Here is a 22,007-nt window from a genome sequence, read left to right on the forward strand (position 1 = left end):
AGATGACAGCAGCTCAGGATATGCAAAAGACTTATGCAGATCTACATCGCCGGGATATAGAATTTCAGGTTGGGGATAAGGTTCTTCTGAAAGTGTCTCCTATGCGTGGGGTTATGAGATTTGGGAAGAAAGGCAAGCTGAGTCAGAAGTTCATCGGGCCTTATGAGATCTTAGAGCGGGTTGGAGAGGTTGCGTATCGTCTGGCTTTACCATCTGCGTTAGAGAGAGTGCATAACGTGTTTCATATATCTCAGCTACGGAAGTATGTGAGTGACCCGTCACATGTGTTAGAGGCAGAGAGCTTAGAGCTAGATGAGTCCTTTATCATATCGTGAGGTACCTAAGCAGATTCTTGACCGGAAGGTTAGGAAGACTAGGAGTGGTGAGACAGTTTTGCTTAAGATCCTTTAGTCTAACCACAAGACTGAGGAAGCTACATAGGAGGCAGAGGAGGCCATGAGAGAGCGTTACCCTTTCCTTTTTGATCAGGTATGTATGGTTACGGGGACGTAACCTTGTTTCTTTTAGAGGGGTAGGAGATGATCGCGAAGAGTTTTAAGAGTTTTTTTATACCCTTTTTATGTTGTGTCGGTATGTTTGTTGTGGTTGAGTCGAGTTGAGTTTGGGTTAGTAACATGTTTTATGTTGAGTTTTGTTTGGTTGTTGAGTCGGGAGTGTTGTAGTGTGTGTCTTTGTTTTGTTGTGGTTTGAACTTCGGGGACGAAGTTCTTTTTAAGGAGGGAAGACTGTAATACTACGGTTTTATGAGTCTCTGGGTACTCTATCGAGTAGGCCTTACTCTGTCGAGTAAGGGTGTGTTGGGTTTTAAAAATATTTTCTGACCTGTTGGGTACTCGATCGAGTAACGTTGATACTCGATCGAGTAAGGGGGCACTCGATCGAGTACCTCAGCTACTCGATCGAGTAGCCGGTTTACGGGGTGATGATTTGTCGGGTTTTGTTAATAATGCGATTAAGTATATAATTATTTCCGTCACTTTTCTTTAAACACTTTTACAACCTAATTTCTTTCAAAAGAGAAAACAAACTACGTTCTTCGCATCAATCGCATTGTTGACAAATCCCGGAGCTTGGAAGGTCGGTTTTTACCTTTCTTTATACCTTTGTGATCCTTGCGTCGAGGTTAAGATCTACGTACCATTTTTATAGTATTTCGTTAAAGTTGGTTAAACCCTAATTTGGGATTTGTGGGTTTTTGTTGTATTTCGTGATTGGTAGTGATTATATGTTTGTATGTTAGGAGGAGGATTCGTAGAGGTAGCCTTTTGATATCAGCTGTGAGACCGTCTGATTGTGTTGCTTTCCATGTAGGGTTGTCCTACTCAGTATTAGTCCCATAATGCATTGTTGGTGTTGTGTGATTGTTGAATATTATCGTATTCGTATTGTGACGGTTATTGGTTTTGATTGCTGCTTAATGGTTGTGATTGTTTGTCTCTGGTTCTCGAGATGCATTCTCGGCTGAGTGGAGTCACTTGCGGGAGTGGCTTCATGCCCTAGTTTTGCCCTCCGTGGAACCCGCCACGGGAGGGGATGTGCACATTAATGGGACAAGGTTATCGCTCGGTATGATGAGCTGGGATTTTGTGGGTACGGCTGCGGTCCCCCATTGGCAGGGCTGGTCCAGTGGACAGTCGGTGACGAAGATTGATTGGAGTGGGTGTGATTGTGTGTGTGATCGTTGAGCTGTTTGTTTACTGTGTTGTTGGTTATAAGAATTGTGTGATTAGTACTGACCCCGTTTAATGTTTTAAAAACTGTGGTGATCCATTCGGGGATGGTGAGCAGTTATTCAGCAGGTATGAGTCGAGTTACTGGGATAGCTGGGATGTGCCACCGTCTGATGATAAAAGTCTTCCGCTGTAGCTTTAGTAGTTTAATAAACATTTAATTTAGTTGATTAGACAGTTGGTTTTGAGAACTTGTTTTCGTATTTTGGTTTTGGCTTTGAAATGTAACATTTCACTAAAGTTATACTATTTAAATGCTGTTTCGTTTTTGTCTGATGATTATCATTGCCTCGGGTAACCGAGATGGTAGCATCCTTATACCTGAGTGGTCCTGGTAAGGCACTTGGAGTATGAGGGTGTTACATCGCTATCGAGGCGAGCGAGATTAGGTGTTAAAAAAAAACGAGCTTCCTAATATGTACTGTTGGACCATATAGTTATATGCTTTGTTTTGATAATGACAAGTGTGCCTTATAATGTATATACTCTTTGTGCGTAATCGTTTGTTAGTTTTTATTAGATTTAATAAAGGTTACAGTTATAGCAAAAAATGTTATAGCATCCATGGCTATAACTTTGAAGATTTGTGAAGCATTATTGAAGTAATGTTATAGCTGCTTGAGCTATAACTTTGAAAATTCCTAAAGCATCATTATGACTACTCCATTCACAAGTATGATGATAACTCAAGCAAAAGGCATGGTCAAGTCTATAAGAAGCTCAAGATGAAGAGCTTATGATCAAGATGAAGAGATGATCCTACTACTGAAGATCTCTAGAAAGATTAGCTAGTATAGGACGTCATCTGATAACCGTATATGTGGAAATAATATTAGGAAGGTAAAGTTATAGTTACTTCACCTATAACTATACTTAATCAAGCTTAGTGTTATAGTCTTTTGTACTATAACTTTAGGTTGCAGTTTGAAGGTACGATTTTAAGGTTTTAAAATCAATTTTCGAAAGCTCAAATTCTTTATATATTTTCGAAAATATGTGTATGTATGATGGAGATGAGATATGGGTTTAGTTAAATTGAATAATTTATGTTTATCCTATTGGTTAGTAAAACGACTTAAGAGTCGTCATGCTACCTAGGGTTTTCTAAGTTATCTAAACCTAAACCTTAATCCACTTCTATATTTCGGCAAGGGTTCGACCGTGTGGGCTTATGAGCCGTGTTCAGGTCGATCTCTCTTTGCACAAGTAATATATTATGATAAATCTATAATAGATTGACATAAGATATTTTTATATCTTCAACAATTATTTTAGGTTATCTTAGTTTACTTAATTGAAATATTTGTGGATTAAAATAAGAAAATAAGATTTGTTTCTTTAGAAACAATCCAAAGTGCTTCACGGCACAACTAGGGTTTTCGTCCAACCCTAGTTTTCCCCTCTACTATATATACACATGTGCTTTTTATTTCAAGAATAACTTTTCGCAATATTAAAATTCTTTTGAAAACAAATTGAATCAGAATTCTTTATCAAGTATTTTATTTGTTTTTGCAATTCCAAACTCTTACGAAAAGTCGTGCTTTAAATTGCTTATTATTTCCGTAAGATTATGTTATTAGATTATAGTACTTTATATTGTTTCTTATACATTCAATTTTGTGAACACTCAGAAGAACAATCAAGTGCTTTCTTATTAACGTAAGTTAGACAAGTTAGGGTATTTAACGGTACTCGAATTTGAGTTACAGCTAGAGTTAGTTTTATGAGTGGGTTGATAGTTTTGTAATCCGAAGAAAGGTACTAAAATTATTAATCAAGAATAGTGGACGTAGGTTTCGACTTGTGAAACTGAACCACTTCAAAATCACGTGTGTTATTTCCTTACGTTCTTTTATTTACGTTTTTATCATGTAGTTGATTAGTTAAAGTTTAATCGATAAACTTTAAGTAAATAATTGTTTAATCATGCTTATATAAGATACTCGAAAAAGTGGGCTATATTTTTAATACTCAATTCACCCCCCTAGAGTATTTCGGATCGATAGATTCTACAATTTGTATTAGAGCCTCGTGCTCTTGATTGCCTAACCGCAAAGAGGCTGATCTGTCTATCTTTTTTATTTTATTTTTACGCTGCTTTACACGTGTGAAATGGACTCCAAATACCTTAAGTGTCCCGTCTTTGATGGGAAGAATTATGGGCTTTGGAAGAACATGATAACACACTATATAAAAGGACATGATTGGGAGTGCTGGATGATTATTAAGAATAGACCAAACAAAATTTTGGTCGGATCTTCAGAAGGCACTACCTAAGAGAAAAAGGAAGAAGACTATGTGGAGGCTGATTACAAGAAGGCTGAGAAAAACTCGAAAACGATAAGACTGTTGTAAAACGGCATGACATCGAATGAATTCGACCGTTTTTCTTCTTGTATTACGGCCAAGGAAATATGGGATGGTCTTGAATTGGCTCATGAAGGAACGTCAGCTGTTAGAAAGTATCGTATTGACTTGCTGATTCAAAAATACGAACTCTTTACAATGGAGAAGAATGAATCACTTGATATCATGTCTGCACCGTTTTCTAGCATCATTAATGAGCTAAACAATCTTGGTAGAAAATTTGAGTCCGAGGACATTGCTAGGAAAGTCTTTCGGAGTTTGTCTAAGAGATGGCGTCCTAAGGTCACAACAATGGAGGAATATAGAGATCTCACGGCTTTACCCTATGCAGAACTTATTGGAGCTCTTATGGCTAATGAACTGGTCCTGGAAGACGATGAGGCTGAGTCCAGTAAAAATAAGAGTATGGCTCTACAAGCTTCTGCTAATGAAGATGTCGATGTTATGAACATAGTCGTCACACGCTCTCAAACACAATTTATAATCTCAACAAACAACTAGTTAGTGGTTAAGTCGAGGTCGATCCACGGGACGGTGTGCTTTGGGTTCTAAGTCTATCTATCTCAATTTATGCTAGTGTCACAATTTGTTGGGGTTTGAAGTTGTTGAGTCTAAACTAATGAAAGCAATAAAGTGAAACAAGTAATAATTTAAGAGATGTAAACAATTGATTAAAGGTACTAGGGTGTCATGGGTTTATAGGGGAATCATGGTGAAAATCATACAAACATGTTTACATAGATGCAAGCAATTATTGTTGTAGTGAAATCGAGTTAGTTTATGTCTTACAGTTCCTAGGAAGATTTAGGTCCCGGAGCCGAGTCGGTCAAGACTGTACAACACCTACAAGTTGACTTAGTTTCCTCCTAGTCACTTCTATGCATGGTCTAACAAGACTCGAGTTAGTTTATATCTTACAAGTCTTGTTGAATAGATAAGAGATGTATAAATGCAAGGTTTCATAGTCTAACATTTTATCAAACATAACATGTGCATAGGTTAACACTACAACAAGTAAGCAATCTCATGGAAACATATTAGATTAAGTATGGATCTACCCCCATGTTATAGTTCCCCTAATCTCCCATTAACCCTAGCTAGGAGACTACTCACTCATGATCATGGAAAACATGCTAACAAGGATGTCAATCATATTAACAAGTCTAAACATGATGAATGAGTAAAATAATAAACAATAAAAAATAAATAGTAAAAAGATTATACCAATCTTAAGATGAACAAATGGAAAGGAAAGAATAATAGAAGAAAACTTGATTGATTGATGAAGAGTTGTCAATTCTCTAATAATAACCCAATAATCTTCAATTACCCAATAATCAGTTTTGAACAATAATTAAGGAAAGATTAATGTACAATTTGTGGAAATATTGTGATTAATCTATTCTAATCTACTCCCAATGAAAGCTTTGCCTCTACTAAGAGGGCTTTTTTCTACCCTAAGAGGACTTTTCCTCTTGATTATTACAAAAGAGGTATTTACAGTAGTACAAGGATTAGGTTAAGTAAGGGCTTAAATGACGATTAGACCCTTTTAGAAGGATATTAGAGCCTTGCAAGTCTCAGGAGGAGCCTCACGTCTTGTGTGGAGAGAGACGCTCGTCCTATGGTCGGGCCGCTCGGATTGGCTGCTGAGTCGCCCAGATTGGGCTTGAGTCGCTCGGATTGTGAGCTGAGTCGCCCGGATTATGAGCTGAGTCGCCCGGATTGTGAGCTGAGTCACCCGAATTGGGCTTTAGTCACTCGGATTTGTGAGCTAGCATAGTTTTCTCCTTCTTTGATTGCCTCAAGACCCGTGGCGATCGTTGAGGGGTTGTGGGGATCTTCATCATTGCCCCTTTTCTTCGCTTTATTGACTTAGGCCTTTAACGCTAGTCTCCTCTTTGATGCTTGGTCATTGGATATCATCAATTTCGCTCCGGTTTACTCCATTTAGGCAAGTTTTGTGCTCTTCTCCTACAAAGGGCATCAAACCTCATAGAATATGCATAGAAGGAGGCTAAAGACAAGAAACGACCCTAATATATACTAAAAAGTATAGGAACTAGGCTAGTTAGGGGACTAAATGTGCGTAAATAGGAGTCACATCACGATGCTGATATTGAGGATGAAACGGTTCTGTTTGCTAAATGCTTTAAAAGAAAAATTTTTAGAAATAAGCAAACAAAATCGACTAACAATAACAATAAGTCCTTCAACAAAAAGGTCTCAGAGTCAAAAAACACGTTTGCTAATAGTGGATGCTTCAAGTGCGGAGAATCCGATCATATGATTAAGGATTGTCCCACATGGGAGAAAATTAAAGATAAAATAAAATGTGAAATGACCAAGAAAGAATTCAAGCAAGTTATGATGGCATCGTGCTGGGGAGATCTCGAAACAGAAGATGATGAAGGGTCTAAAGATGAAGAAGTTGCTAATCTGTGCTTAAGCAATGTAAGTCTTGACCTAATTTCGGACAGTGATGAAGATAACTTGGATTCTAACTACTGCTTTCTAGGAGAATCAGACTCAAATGAAGAAGGGGAGGTAACCTATCTTGAGCTTAAAAAACGCTTTAAGAAATTGTCCAAAAGCGCCTTAAGTGAATTTTTTGAACAATCTCTTGATAAATGTCATGAACAAGTTTTAAAATCGAAAGATCTGAAAGAACAAATTCTTGATATTGCTGAAGAGAATCAACTTCTTAAGGCTAAGGTTAAGAAGCTCAAATCTAAAGTTACAGCTAATATTGCTACAACTTCACAAACGACAAATGCTGAGAAGAAGATTCTTGAGTCTAAAGTTATAGCTAATGAATCTATAACCTCAGATCTAAAACTCAACATTAAGCATCTTCAAGCCAAGGTTACAGCTAATGAAGCTATAACCTTAGAATTGAGGAAAGTCAAAGAGCTTCTATAGTCGAAAGGTACAACTAGAGAAGCTGTGATCTCAGATCAAAAGAAGGAAATTGAGTCTCTAATTCAGCAATTGAATGAGTCAAAAACCGTACTTTCAAAAACAAAAAAATTACATACTGAAATGGTACGAGTTCTTGATAATAGATTCCAGAATTTTAGTGACAATTGAAAAAACTTACTCTTGCATGCTAGAAAGGTCCATGATAAGTGGGAAGGTAGCACGCGTGTCCTAAATTTTCTGACTGAGCAATCAGATAATAATATGAAAATGGGTTTAGGACATGAGTGCTATGGATGTAGAGACCACGCTAAATGCAAATCAACTCCCTCCGAACGAGTTTTCGGGAAGAGAAAATACGTGAATCTACCTGAATATTTGGTTTGAAATTACTGTGGTCATACTGGACACCTTTAAGATTACTGTGTTAAATATATGTAAGATTACAATGAAGGTATCAAGTTTGTTAAAGAATCCAACGTGGTGTTAGAAAATAATGATGTTCCTATAAATGAACCAAACTTGAATGAAGAAAGGAATAACAATTATCGTTGGTTCTATAATATGAGCTTTGACTATAAAAGGAAGGCTACTGAACCAAATTAACCACCAAAGCTTAAAGAGTCTCCCAAGACTAAGGCTCCCCCAAAACAACCTGAGAGTCAACATCGTGAAAGACCCAGAGCACAACCTAGGACGATTCCTAAAAAGACTTTTTCGTCACCTAAACAAAAAGTTATTAGACAAGTATGGGTTAGAAAAGATTTAATTTTCAGAGTGACTAACGTCAAAGGACCCAACTTAGCTTGGGTACCTAAAAACTGCATCTAATCTCTTTGCAGGTTATGGTGAAAGAAAGCAATCAATGGTACCTTGATAGCGGATGCTCAAGGTACATGACTGGTAATGTTAATTTATTTCTTTCACTTGAACCCTTCGATGGTGGTAAAGTTACATTCAGTGATAACAAGAAAGGTAAGGTTGTTGGTATTGGTAAGATAGGCATATCATCTTCTCATGCTATTAGCGATGTTTATCTTGTTAGTGGTCTCAAGCACAATCTATTTAGTATCTCTCAATTATGTGACAAGGGAAACAAAGTTGTTTTCTATTCAGATTCCTGTCGAATAATAATTGAAGGAACAAGTAGTGTTGTACTTGAAGGCCAACAGAGAAGGAATGTATGTATAATTGATTTAAATGCTATTCCTACTAACTCGTTTACATGCATGAAAGCTATAGTAGACGATCCATGCCTTTGGCATAAAAGATTCGCTCACAGTAGTTCGACTACCTTGAATAAACTAAAGAGATGGAATTTGGTTGAAGGTCTTCCTTCAATTATGTTTGATCAATAAAATTTATGTGACTCGTGTGCTAGTTGCAAACATGTGAGATCTTCATTCAAATCTAAGACAGCATTAAGTACAAAAGAACCACTAGAATTTGTACATATGGATGTATGCGGGCCAATGAAGGTAAGAAGTAGAGGTGGATCCAGGTATGTTTTCATTCTAGTTGATGATTACTCTAGGTATGTTTGGCCTATTTTTCTTAACTCAAGATGAAACTTTTGAAGAGTTTGCAGTTCTAATGAAGCTTGCCCAAAACAAGTATAAATCGAAATTAGTTTCTAATCGTATAGATCATGGCATTGAATTTGATAACCATGCTTTTATTGAATATTGTAGGGAGAATGGTGTTGGGCATAACTTCTCAGTACCACGAACCCCACAACAAAACGGTGTTGTTGAATGTATGAATAGAACACTAGAGGATATGGCACGCACGATGCTTTTGTGTAGTGGCCTTCCTCGAAATTTCTGGGCAGAAGCTATTAGTACTGCATGCTATGTTCACAATCGAGCTTTGATTAGACCTATTATCAAAAAGACTCCCTATGAGCTTCTTAGAGGACGTAAACCTAACATATCACATCTACGTTGCTTCGGGAGTAAATGTTTTATCCATAATAATGGTAAAAATAGATTAAGCAAATTCGATCCCAGAAGCGATGAAACTGTATTTGTTGGCTACTCTAATCATAGTAAAGCATATATGGTTCTTAATAAGAGAACCTTATGCATCGAACAAAGTGTTCATATTATTTTTGACGAGAATAATATGTTTGATAAAGCTAAACAGGATGAAGAAGACGATATGAACGAGCCATATTTTCGACTATCTAGAAATGATCCTTCAGAGTTAGATGAGGAAGATAAAGAAATTGAAGGCACCAATGATGAACAAGGAAGTCCTTCGAATGATAAAGGAAAGAGAACTGAGACTATAGTTGATGATACTATAAGCTCTTCTTAATCCAAGCAATTGGAAACTGGAGTTATAATTGATGATGATATAAAATTAAATCCAAATCAAAGGACAGAATCTAGAGTTATATCTGATTCTGTTATAACCCCTTGGATTGGATTCAGGGGGAACGATGCTTGGACCTCAATCATTCGAAGAAGATGAACTAAGTTCAGATGATAATATGCCTCCAGTCTCTAAGAAATGGTGATATAAGGATTCTCACCCAATGGAGACTATTCTTGGTAGTTTGAATGAAGGGGTTCAAACTCGTAGAAAGCTAAACGACTTTGGTTCATTCTACTCTTTTCTATTTACTATTGAGCCAACCAATATCAGAGAAGCACTTGCCGAACCTTATTGGATTATTGCGATGCAAGAGGAGCTTTAACAGTTCGAATGGAACAAAGTTTGGCACTTGGTTCCGAGACCAAAACAAAGAACTGTTATTGGTACAAGATGGGTGTTCAGAAACAAGTTGGACGACATGAGAGTTATTGTACGAAACAAAGCCAGATTGGTTGTACAAGGCTATAATCAACAAGAAGGAATTGAGTATGATGAGACCTTCGCTCCCGTGGCCAGGCTTGAGGCTATTAGACTGTAAATAGCCTTTGTAGCTCATAAAGGAATAAAACTATTTCAAATGGACATTAAGACAGCTTTTCTTAACGGTTATTTAAATGAATAAGTCTTTGTGGAGGAACCCCCAGGGTTTCTGGTTAGCCAGTTTCAAAACCATGTCTGTTAATTAGACAAAGCTTTATATGGTTTGAAACAAGCTCCCAGGGCTTGGTACGACAGATTATAAAAATTCTTACTTGAAAGTGACTTTAAAAGAGGATCTGTCGACAAGATCTTAGTCTTAAAATCCAAGGGTTCCGACTTATTAGTTGTTCAAATTTATGTTGACGATATCATTTTTGGTTCAACTAATAATCTTTGTGCAAGTATTTTTCAGAATTAATGACCTCTGAATTTGAGATGAGCATGATGGGAGAATTTAAGTTCTTCCTAGGACTTCAAATCAAACAGACTAGTGAAGGGATCATGATACACCAACAAAAATACATCAAGGAATTACTTAGGAAATTTGGAATGGAGAATTCTCATTCTATGCCCACTCCAATGCCTACAGAAAAGAAGTTGACATTAGACGAAGATGGTAAGTCAGTCGATGAGATAACTTATCGAGGTATGATTGGTTCACTTCTTTATTTAACTGCAAGTCGTCTTGATATTATGTTTAGTGTGTGCATATGTGCTCGATTTCAATTGTGCGCTAAAAAGCGGTTAAAAGAATCTTGAGATATTTAATTGGTACATCCAAATTATATCTGTGGTCTCCTCTTGAGTGTAATTTTGATCTCATAGGGTATTCAGATGCAAATTGTGCAGGTTGTTCACTTGATAGAAAAAGTACATCCGGCATAGCCACGTTTATTGGACCATGTATTATAACATGGGGGTCAAAGAAGCAAAATTCCGTTGCAGTATCTACAGCTGAAGCCGAATACATTGCTACTGGATTGGTATGTTCACAACTTTTATGGCTTAAGCAAAAACTATGTAGATACGTGCATTTCATATAGTCTTTTTGAGCCTTTATTGCATGTATTTCTATGTAATTTACGTAGTGTTATGCTACAAATGTCCCCCGAATCGTATACTTTGGTTTGCTTTGTCTTATTGGCAGGAATGGACCTTAAAGTAGTAGAATCATGCCTTTTATCGTCCCTTAACTTGCGTTTATGGAGATAGAGAAATAGGAGCGGAATTACTATGCCTCGGGGAGCGTGAAGTGGTCTCGGAAGCTAATCAATGAATCAAGAAGCTGGTTCATTGGCAGTTTACTTGATCAAAGGCTTTTGTAAGCCTTTCTGTTCGATCGAGTAGATATGGGTGGTGAGAAGACCTCGATCGAGACCTTGCTATTCTCGATTGAGAGGTGGTACTTTGAGGTTCCTCGGTCGAGTATGTTAAGTAATCGATCGAGAGGTTCTGCTGAGGATTTCCTCGATCGAGGAGAATGGAGTTACTCGATCGAGAGCTTCGCTAGTATACGTGATATTTTCTATCGCGAGAATTTATTTATTTTGTTAAGTTATGTTTAATAAATATCTTTGATATATAAAGGAAAGACATCATTTAGGTTTAGGTTATCTTTAATCACCTCTTAATTACTCTTAATCATACTGTTGGCTAGCATTAATCTCATCGGACGTTCATATTGCCGGATCTAAAAATTTTTAATCGTTCTTTACTTTCTTGATTTAATTTAATTCTTTTTGCACTCTTAATCTCTTGTCTTTAATTTCTGTTTTAATTGGTGTTATTGTTAAGTTTATGTTATTTAATCTTCGTCATCTTTATATTATGTTTTTGATTAATTCATCCATTATTGTTATTAGTTTCATTATGAACATGCGTAGCTAAGTCCTTTTACGTTAGGATTAGGGGAGCCATGGTAGTGAAACAATGATGTTGTAATTAGATTAGGAGGTTTACATGTGAGAGTTGATTCATAACAATTTAATTGTAATCGTTTAGTTGAGTGCACGCTTCTAAATTAGTTAATCCGCTTAAATTCAAACCTAGATCGAAAGATTGGAATGAAAAGACCTGTTATGGACACTAGACTACACTAATGAGGGTGAAAGCTAAGTTAGTAGTATTTTAGGGCGGATAGCGGACCGAAAGGACCTTTCCTTTACCCTTCTCACATTAGACTGACTGATCTCGTTATGACCGAATTGGCTAATTATCATGGTGAACCGACATCCTAGAATTCCTCTCTTTATTTGATCACATCTTATTCCAAACCTTGCTATTTTTATTGCTCTTTCTCTCTACTTTATATTTGAGTTAGTAGTTTAGAAAACAAATCAAATGCCCCCAATCTGGTACCATGATAGACTAGAATAACAAGTAGATATAATAGCCTCACTGTGGAGTACGATACCTGACTTACCTCTACTATATTAGTTGAGCCGGTTGGTTTATTTTTTATAGGGTTGCGACAGCCGTGTCAAATTTTGGCGCCGTTGCCGAGGAGGCAATTAGCCTATTTACTTGTCTATTTTCGGTTTGTCTTAGTCTCAAGGGATTTCTAATTCCTTGAGACAGTTCTTATTATTTTTCTTTCTTAGTTTTGTTTATGCCCAGGTTTAACAGGTCGGAATTAGTACCAGCTGATCCTGAATCGGAGCGGACTTTTCGCTGTAGACAGAACTTGTTGATAAAGAACCTTCAAAAGGAAGCCTTGAGTACTTTTGATCTTGATCTTGAAAGTTTACATTTGCAGAAGTTGAATCTTTAGAAGAAGATACTTCTATTTCTGCAACAATTACTGAATCTGCAAAGATGCCTAATATTGCGAGTCATTCTGAGCCTACAGCTGACTCCATTCCTAAAGGTTTTAATCTTGCAATGGAAGATGGGAATACATTTGATATTCGGCCATCTTACATTAATCTGGTGGAAAGAAACCTGTATCATGGACTAGATGGTGAGGACCCGAGAAACCATATGGAGGTCTTTACAGATTACTGCTCTACCATTCCCGCTACTAAGGGAGTGACACAAGACAAGATAAAGGAAGTCCTTTTTTCTTTCTCTCTTACTGATGGAGCCCGAGAGTGGCTAACTGATCTGGATAAGACTGCAGCTGGATTTACCAATTGGGAGACCTTAGCCCTTGCTTTTTATAAGAGATACTTTCCTCCATAAAGAACTAATGCATTGAGAGGGAAGATTACGAGTTTTAAAAAAACTCCATATGAGAATTTATACGAAGCATGGGGTCGGTTTAACACCTCATGGTAATTGAAGAGGTCCAGTGATAGGCTTAAATTACTAGTGCTTAAAGGGATTACAAGTACTACTCAGATCAATAAAGTGCACTTTCTTTTATGGTCATCCATGCGAAAGAACTCCAAAGTTAAGCGTGCTTGGCTGGGAGTAGTCTAAGGATGGGTGACCTCCTGGGAAGGTTCCCGGGATGCGCATGAGTGATGACAAAATGCGCTATAAGAGACCCGTGTTGATCTGTGGGCCATGTACACAGCCTGGTGAGCTATCATAAGTAACCGCTCCTTACCCAGTTGTGGCCGGGGTGTTACATGAACGGTTTCTATTGATAATAGTGCACTTGTGGTTCAGCTGGAAGCCATGAATGCCAGATTTGATAAGTTCGAGTTGCAGGCTACGGGGAATCAAAAGACGGTTCACTTGTTGTCTAGATAAGAGACCGTTTCATGTGAGAGATGTGGCAAAAATGGTCATAATGCAGTGGAGTGCTTAGCTGAGAAGGAGCAAGTCTATGCCCTTCAACAATTTAGGCAAGGGGGCTCCTATTATAATAACCAAGCTGGAGTCCATCCTAACTTGAGATGGACTAGTCAAAATGTATTGGATCCAACACCTCCACCGCAACAACAAGCTTATGTGCCACCTCATAAAGCTCAACAACAAGGCTTTCAAAAGCCTCCTTCTTTCCCACCGCCGCAACAAGGTGCCTCTTCTAGTGGCATAAGTGATATAGCCGAGTTGAAGTCGATGGTGCAATCATTGACCATCCAATTGAAGAAAAGTGACCAAGCGAAAGATGCCTCCATTAAGTCACTTGAATCTCAAATGGCTTAACTGGCTGCTAATCAAGCTTCAAGGAAACCTGGGCATTTAGCGTCTCAACCTGACAAGAAACCACATGAGACGGTGAATTTGATCAACTTGAGGAGTGGTCTTTCCTATGAAGGACCCAAAATATCAGAAAAGAACGCTGAACTTTCTGACCCGGAAGTTGAAGTTACTGTGCAAGAAAATTCTTCTTTTGACGAAACCGTTCTAACTCCACGTCCTCGATCAATTGATTTCTGGTGGTTGATCGAGGGATATTTCTGAAAAAGTTCTCGATCGAGAGGGTGAAAGTGCTCGATCGAGTAGATAAAAGTGCTCGATCGAGCACTATTGCTGAGAAAAGCATTCGATCGAAGCGTATTGATGCTCGATCGAGAGGATCTGATGCTGAACGCGAAAATTCTTTGGCGAAGAAAAATGATGGACTAGTTATCCCAATTACGGCGCCATTTCCGAGAAGATTGCTAAACAAGAAGATTGAGCAACTATTCGGTAAATTTGCTGAAATTTTGAAAAGTCTTCATGTTAATGTATCTTTTACTGAGTTACTAACCCAGGTACCCTCCTATATGAAGTTTATGAATGACATTTTAACACGTAGGAGGCACATTAATGACCATGAGATAGTGGCTTTGACTGAAGCGGGCACTGCCCTAATTCAAAATAAGACCCCACCTAAATTGTCTGACCGGGTTAGTTTCTCTATACCATGTCATATTGGGACCCATTTCATTGATAATGCGTTGTGCGATTTGGGAGCTAGTGTGAGTGTCTTACCGTTGTCTCTCGCTAAGAGGCTTGGTTCGACCAAGTTTCATTTTACTAATATGACCGTACAGATTGCCGACCGTACTTTATCATGGCCCTTAGGTGTCTTAGAGGACATACCTGTTAAGATAGGGAAGTTCTTTATTCCCGTCGATTTCGTAGTCTTAGACATCCTGAAGACTCTTATACTCCTATTATTTTAGGACGACCATTTCTATTTACAGCTCGTGTAGTAATAGATGTCGGGGAAGACTTTGACTTTGCAGGTAGGCAATGAGGAGTTGACTTTATATCAGTCTAGTGTTCGTAAGGCCCCTATGCGAGTCCAGCCCTGCAATGCACTACCCTCTATAGATCCTGACACGGAACCTCCAATTGATAATATTGAATCATGTGCTGCTATATTAACACCTCTGCCCCTGATTGGGAGCAATATGGAGGACTATTCTGTCATTTTTGTTGTTACAAGTCTAGGCGGATTGGACATTGGAGATCCCGGTGATAAAAGTACAATGGAATTTGAGCTCCCTAATAAAGAAGATGCCAAAGACAAAGGCCATGAAAGGAAAAACATGACAAAGTAAAGACGAGAGTAAAGGCATATGTAGATGCGGACTACTCTCATTTGATTAATTCAAGTTCATGGAAGCCCAGAAGGATGGTTCACGATGCTGAAGGGACCTCGTCCAGTCAGAAGACCTCTTTTGGGCTATTCAAGTGTTTTGGAATATAAAACGGGATACCATCTCGTTTGTAAAAACATTTTGTAATTTGGATTTTGTTAGACATTTTAATTGCTCTTAGACAATAGTATTAGTTTAGTTAGTTTAATTAGGGTAAGACCAAATATAGACTGCTGCTGCTGTTTTGGTATTTTTGCGGGAAATATATATGCGTAAATTGTAGGTTTTGGGAGATTTATGATCATTGGGAAGCGTGTAAAGAGGAAAGCACTCGATCGAGCACTTTTTGTGTTCGATCGAGCAACTGTTCAAGAAAAAGCCCTCGATCGAGTAATCAGAAGCGTTCGATCGAGGAGGTCATATTTGGGGGCCCTCGATCGAGTAACAAAAGTACTCGATCGAGCAAATGGTGAGAAAAGTCCTCGATCGAGTGGTTTCAAATCACTCGATCGAGCAGTTTTGGCTGATATGAGCATGAGGGAGTACTTTCTTCCTTTACTCTATTTCATCTGTTCATGTTACAAACCCCCAATTCCCTCGACACTCCCAATCATTCAAATTAAAAATCCCTATTTTCTTCCCCAAATTACCAAATTAATTACCCAAATACTCTCCTTATCATTAATTAAATTAATCCCCCTTAATTGCTCCATTGATTTTCGACTGGTTTGAAGGTTTTTGCGGGATTAGGGTTCGAAAAAATCCGAATTTATTTCGATTAAATTATGCTTTTTTTTGATTTTAATTGATATCTTTGTTGGGTAATCGTCACATTTAAGTTCTTCCCCCTCCTCTTTAATGTTTAATTGCAATTTCTTGCATTAATTTCGAAATTAGGGTTCGAAAATTGGAATTGGGGGAAAATTCGATTGTGTTTTGCCTAGATTTTTATTTCCAACTTACCTTCTGATATTAGGATGGATAGTAGTACGTCAGTTTCTGCTTCTGCTTCTGCTACTGTTCCGTCTGTCTCTGAGACGGTGGTCCCTGCTGCCACCACCATCACCACCACCGCGGCCACTGCTGCTGCTGCTGTCACTACACCTGTTACTACTGCCCTTGTCACTACTGTCTCTGCTGTTGTATTTCTACTATTTTTACCGCTGCCACGGGTGTCACTGTTACTACTTCAGGTGCTTCGGGTTCTCGGTCTGGGACGACCACGGGGCCTCGCGCTGCTGCTTTAGGGGCTGCTGCCCTACATGAGGTCGACACTTCCACGGAGACTCTACCTGAGTTTCCGCAGGTACGTTTCGTTTCCCCGTTCCACAGAACTCAGTTTTTAAATTTAATGGAATGTGACATGTCGTCGACCCGTTTTTTGTGTCGACCATCCTTAGACAAGTTGGGAATTTTTGAGCCCGTTGTTGAGCTGCTCAACGGGACAGGGATGTTAGGTTTGGCCACCATGAAAGAGCTCACATATCGACATGTTACCTTAGAATTTTTTAGCTCTTTCACCTTTTCACCTGCGGCCTATGCAACTGACCCAGGGAGTAAGTTTATTACCTTTAGACTGTTCAACACGACCTACACCTGGACCTTAGCTGAGTTTGGGGGGCAGTTGGGTTTAGTTAGTGACGGTCTTCGGGAGCCTCCTAGGAAGCTCATGGCTCTGCTTTGGCCCATACTCTCACAGACTCCCTTCGGCCTGAGACGTGTTGCTCACGTCCACCTTCCCCCAGCCCGTTATTTTCTTCGTCTGCTAGGAGAGACCATTTTTGGTCGGCACGAGCCCAACAATGTTAACAATGTCGAGTTGTCTATTTTAGCGGGTTACCTGAACATTGACTGTGGTGACCCTTTTGTTCTTAACATTTCTTACTTGACTGCTCAACATTTTAACATTGTCGAGCAGAAAGCGACGGGCACGATTGCTTGTGGTGGGGTGGTGACTCGCATTACCCGCAGCCTTTTTCCCAGCTTTTCCCGTGGCCTTAAATTTTTAGATAGGGATAATGTCATTGATATTCCTGTTATGATTGCTATGCACTGGTTAGCAAAAGACCAACGGACGTGGAAGATTGGTTCTTCCACGTCCCTGATTTTACCTTCATCTAACCTACCTCCTCTTTTACCCTTAACTGCTGTGCCGGGTAGGTTACTACCACCTCTTCCTTCCTACCTCCTAGACCTTACTCTCGCTTCTAAGAAGCGGGAGAGGCCTTCCACTGCTGTTAGGGAGGCCGGAGAGAGGTCTACACAGACACAGGCTGGGCAGACGTCCACGCCCACATCCATGTCCACACCCACGCCTATCCCTACACCTACACCCTCTGTCCCTTAGCCGGCTTTACCGGCTAATTTTATTGCTCCTCCTGTTTTTGAGGTGCCTGAGGACATGGACCAAGGGCGTCATGATGCTTAACTTTTAGAGATGTGCAGGAGAGTGGCTCATATAGAGCGGGATCAGGCACTCGCCTTATTCTCTCTATATGAGTACCACATGATGAAAGGGCGTCCTGTCCTAGATGACTGGCCACACCCTTCTTTCTACCGGTACTCGGCGGAGGGGTACCCACAGCCTGCGAGCGAGGAGGACACAACTGAGAGGGAGGAGAGGTATCGAGCTGAGCTTGCTGCGGGAGATCCTCAGAGGAGGAGAGGAGGAGGAGGACCCCACCTACGAGGTGGTTGATGAGGAGGCTGGCAAGTAGCTACTGGTCTACTCACTTCCCCAGTTTGCTGACTGGGTTGGAGAAGTTCGTATATATTGTAAGTAATTCTTGCTTTTATTTCTTTTTCATCTCCTTTCATATTTATTTCATTTGTCTCCATTTTGGTTGTGTTTTTCCCGTCCCCTATTTATTCTGCTGGTGTATGCTGGAGGACAACGAGGGCGCTGTCCGTTTTGGTTTGGGGAGGGTAATGCATCCTTTGAGTCTGCATTTTCATCTGTTTTGCATTCACGTTTATTGCATTTCTGCTTGCATCGTATTTTATTTTGAAAAAACGATGAAAAATCCCAACAATTCGAAAAATTCGAAAAAATGAAAAAATTTTCACGTTTAATTTTGCATATAGGTTGAGTCAGAACGGTGAATTTCAATGATGAAATTGCACTACATTTAGTCATTTCACTGAAGCCTTGCAACAAATTGATATCTTATTAGCTTTGTTATTTGCATAATCTACGAGTTAATGTTTAATTTCAGCTGAACAAATAGACTTGACCAGATAATTTTGGCAAACTACTTATGATTTCTAAGTTTTAGGGCCTTAAAACTGGTGTCATTTATGACCAGTTCATGTAGGATTGTGAGTAGTTACTCCTTTCATAACATGTATCATTAATTTGCACGTATATGAAAATCAATTGCTTTTTGCCTACATAGATTCGGGTTAGTGGTTGGTGTCACATGCAGGGAGGTGCTTACATTCCCTTTTTCTTTCATTTTTACCCAATTAACTCCACATTTAGCCAAATTTGCCTTTTGACCCTTAACTACATCCAAATTTAGCCTGCCTTGTCAAGCTAGTTTAGTGTATGTTTTTGCGGTATTTTGTCTATTGATCCGAGTTTGATTTGTATTGAATATCTGGAGTTGGTAATTTATGGAGGAAGAAGGATGATGAAATGAAATATAAAAAAAAAGTTGAAAATGAAAAAAAAAAGAAAAAAAACATGAAGAAAAGAAAAAAAAAGAAGAAAGAAAACAAAACCGTGAAAAATAAAGGAAAAAAATGAAAAGAGAGTTTGATTGTTGACGGTTTTTCCTCCTATGCATTATTTTTATCCTATGAGGAGCATTTATTTGGTTAGTGAATTTGTGTGCTGAAATAAGGGGCACTTGTGCTTATTTCTGATGATTAAGAATTGGATATTGTTTAGTTGGTTTTGATTAGGTTGCTAGCTTGGCTTATTACCTCACATTTCCAAAAATATTTTGCCTTTTCTTACCCATTGCCTCACTTTTCCATACTTTTGTAAGCCCTCGGCTGTGACAGACCTTTTTTGGTTGGAATGTGTGTACGGTAGTAAGAATTGTCTATCATATTAGTTGTATGCATGTTTATGTGGGTCATAGTTTAGGTGAGCGACTATTTTTCTTCTTCTCTTACACTCATATGCTTACCCTTTGCTTCATGAGAGAAGAGTGGCCCGTGAAAGTCCATCTTTAAAGGTCTTGGAAGGTCGACAGTTCAGCTTTATTACAAACATCATACAACTCGTTTGCATTTGACTAGTCTTGCTATAAGTGTCAGTTTGTTTGCATTAAATCGGTTTAAGTGGACAACTTGTTGCTAGCTCTGACTTTTCTATTCCGTTCCATTAGTTTGCATATAGTTTACTCAAGGACGAGAAAGGTTTCGTTTGGGGAGGTTTGATACGTGCATTTAATATAGTCTTTTTGAGCCTTTATTGCACGTATTTCTATGTAATTTACGTAGTGTTATGCTACAAATGTCCCCCGAATCATATACTTTGGTTTGCTTTGTCTTATTGGCAGGAATGGACCTTAAAGTAGTAGAATCATGCCTTTTATCGGCCTTTAGCTTGCATTTATGGAGATAGAGGAATTGGAGCGGAATTACTATTCCTCAGGGAGCGTGAAGTGGTCTCGGAAGCTAATCAACGAATCAAGAAGCTGGTTCATTGGCAGTGTACTCGATCGAAGGCTTTTGTTAGCCTTTCTGTTTGATCGAGTAGATATGGGTGGTAAGAAGACCTCGATCGAGACCCTGCTGTTCTCGATCAAGAGGTGGTACTTTGAGGTTCCTCGATCGAGTATGTTAAGTACTCGATCGAGAGGTTCTGCCGAGGATTTGCTCGATCGAGGAGAATGGAGTTGCTCGATCGAGAGCTTTGCTAGTATACGTGATATTTTCTATCGCGAGAACTTATTTATTTTGTTAAGTTATGTTTAATAAATATCTTTCCTATATAAAGGAAAGACATCATTTAGGTTTAGGTTATCTTTTATCAACTCTTAATTACTCTTAATAATACTCTTGGCTAGCATTACATTCATATTGCCGGATCTAAAACTTTGTAATCCTTCTTTACTTTCTTGATTTAATTTAATTCGTTTTGCACTCTTAATCTCTTGTCTTTAATTTGTGTTTTAATTGGTGTTATTGTTAAGTTTATGTTATTTCTTCTTCGTCATCTTTATATTATGTTTTCGATTAATTCATCCATTATTGTTATTAGTTTCATTATGAATATGCGTAGCTAAATCCTTTTATGTTAGGATTAGGGGTGCCATGGTAGTGAAACAATGATGTTGTAATTAGATTAGGAGGTTTACATGTGAGAGTTGATTTATAACAATTTAATTGTAATCATTTAGTTGAGTGGACGCTTCTAAATTAGTTAATCCGGTTAAATTCATACCTAGATCGAAAGATTGAAATGAATAAACCTGTAATGGACAATAGACTACAGTAATGAGGGTGAAAGCTAAGTTAGTAGTATTTTAGGGCAGATAGCTGTAGATACCTCATTTCTGCACCTCCCGCCAACCACCCAGCGATGATTGGGCCGCATGTTTGGTACGCGGAACGATTTATGACAGTTCGTAAGTTTATCGTCAAGTGATAGCTCAAATACTTGTGTCTACCCTTTGGTTGTCATCTACACGCCGATACGGTCATTTTGACAGTAATTAGAGTTCATTTGGAGTCCGGGTCAAAAACCGCTTCATTTTCTAATAAACCGTTTAAAATGCTTAGTCGGAAGGTGCTAGACTATTCCGTATTTTTATTCCATTAATTAATTTTATATCTTTTGGTAAAATATATCCCAAAAATCTTATTTTAAGAAATAAGTAGAGATCCACCGCAATTCCCTAAAAGAAACGCGGAATTCTTTCTTCCGGAGGAAAAAACCACTGGGGAAATGACGCAGTAGATGTTGCGCCTCTTCCAAGGGTCGTAGAACCTGCTGCGCCTTTTCCCCAGCTCCTTTCTGCCTTTTTTCAGATTTTTCCATGGTTTATTTCCAAAGTATGAGTCATTCCATAACTCTCCCTATTTTTTAGTATATATAGGGACCTTCGTTCCACATATTTTTTATGCGAGTGTCCGCCCTTCTCTTCTCCCTTTGCATTCTAAGACCGTGCTCCAAGCTTTTGACGTCTACGTGCTTGATCAATCGACCACGTAAGCTCAGATCATTCTGATTACCAGTCACGTTGCATGACCGACCAATTTGACCACTACACATCAATCAACTTAATCTAATCCTCTTAAGAGGGCACTTTCTACATACATTCGAGTCGAGCAATCACTAAAACGTTAACTTAGTTAATTTGGTTTCGTCAAACATGTAAGTTTGAGGGTGTAAATCCCATTCTTTTTATTGTATTTTATTTTTATACCAATTATTGTAAGATTTACAACAAAAGTATGTTTAAAACCGACTTATAAAACCCTTCTATTAAACTGCTTTTACGGATCAGCAGTAACCAGACGTTGAGAAGAAACACAGCAATTGCTGCGCCTCTTCCAGAGGCTGCCGCACTTCTTGCTCTTCTTCTTCTTCCTCGGTTTCCTGTTGATTTCGTTCCTTTTTGTTTTAATTTCTTAATTTCTTTTTTTCATTCATACATAATAAATTTTAATA

General features: G+C 38.6%; 1 protein-coding gene across 1 annotated transcript; it reads left to right on the forward strand.

Annotated features, from left to right (window-relative positions):
* Positions 1–4,115: 4,115 nt before the first annotated feature.
* LOC141631049 (uncharacterized) lies at positions 4,116–9,561 on the forward strand. The gene is made up of 4 exons (XM_074443771.1): positions 4,116–4,512; positions 6,523–6,836; positions 7,883–8,015; positions 9,476–9,561. Exons 1-4 carry the CDS (start codon positions 4,116–4,118, stop codon positions 9,559–9,561), a joined length of 930 nt encoding a protein of 309 aa, XP_074299872.1.
* The last annotated feature ends 12,446 nt before the right edge of the window (positions 9,562–22,007 follow it).

Source organism: Silene latifolia, chromosome Y (genome assembly GCF_048544455.1).
Source record: "Silene latifolia isolate original U9 population chromosome Y, ASM4854445v1, whole genome shotgun sequence".
Taxonomy (NCBI): Eukaryota; Viridiplantae; Streptophyta; class Magnoliopsida; order Caryophyllales; family Caryophyllaceae; genus Silene; species Silene latifolia.

Bases quoted from the DNA above. Each gene is read 5' to 3' on its own strand.
- LOC141631049 (XM_074443771.1), top strand. From the start codon at position 4,116: ATGACATCGAATGAATTCGACCGTTTTTCTTCTTGTATTACGGCCAAG. The intron at 6,837-7,882 runs GTTAAGAAGCTC...ATCTCTTTGCAG, and splicing joins ATCAACTTCTTAAGGCTAAG to GTTATGGTGAAAGAAAGCAA. The intron at 8,016-9,475 runs GTAAGGTTGTTG...GATTGGATTCAG, and splicing joins ATTCAGTGATAACAAGAAAG to GGGGAACGATGCTTGGACCT.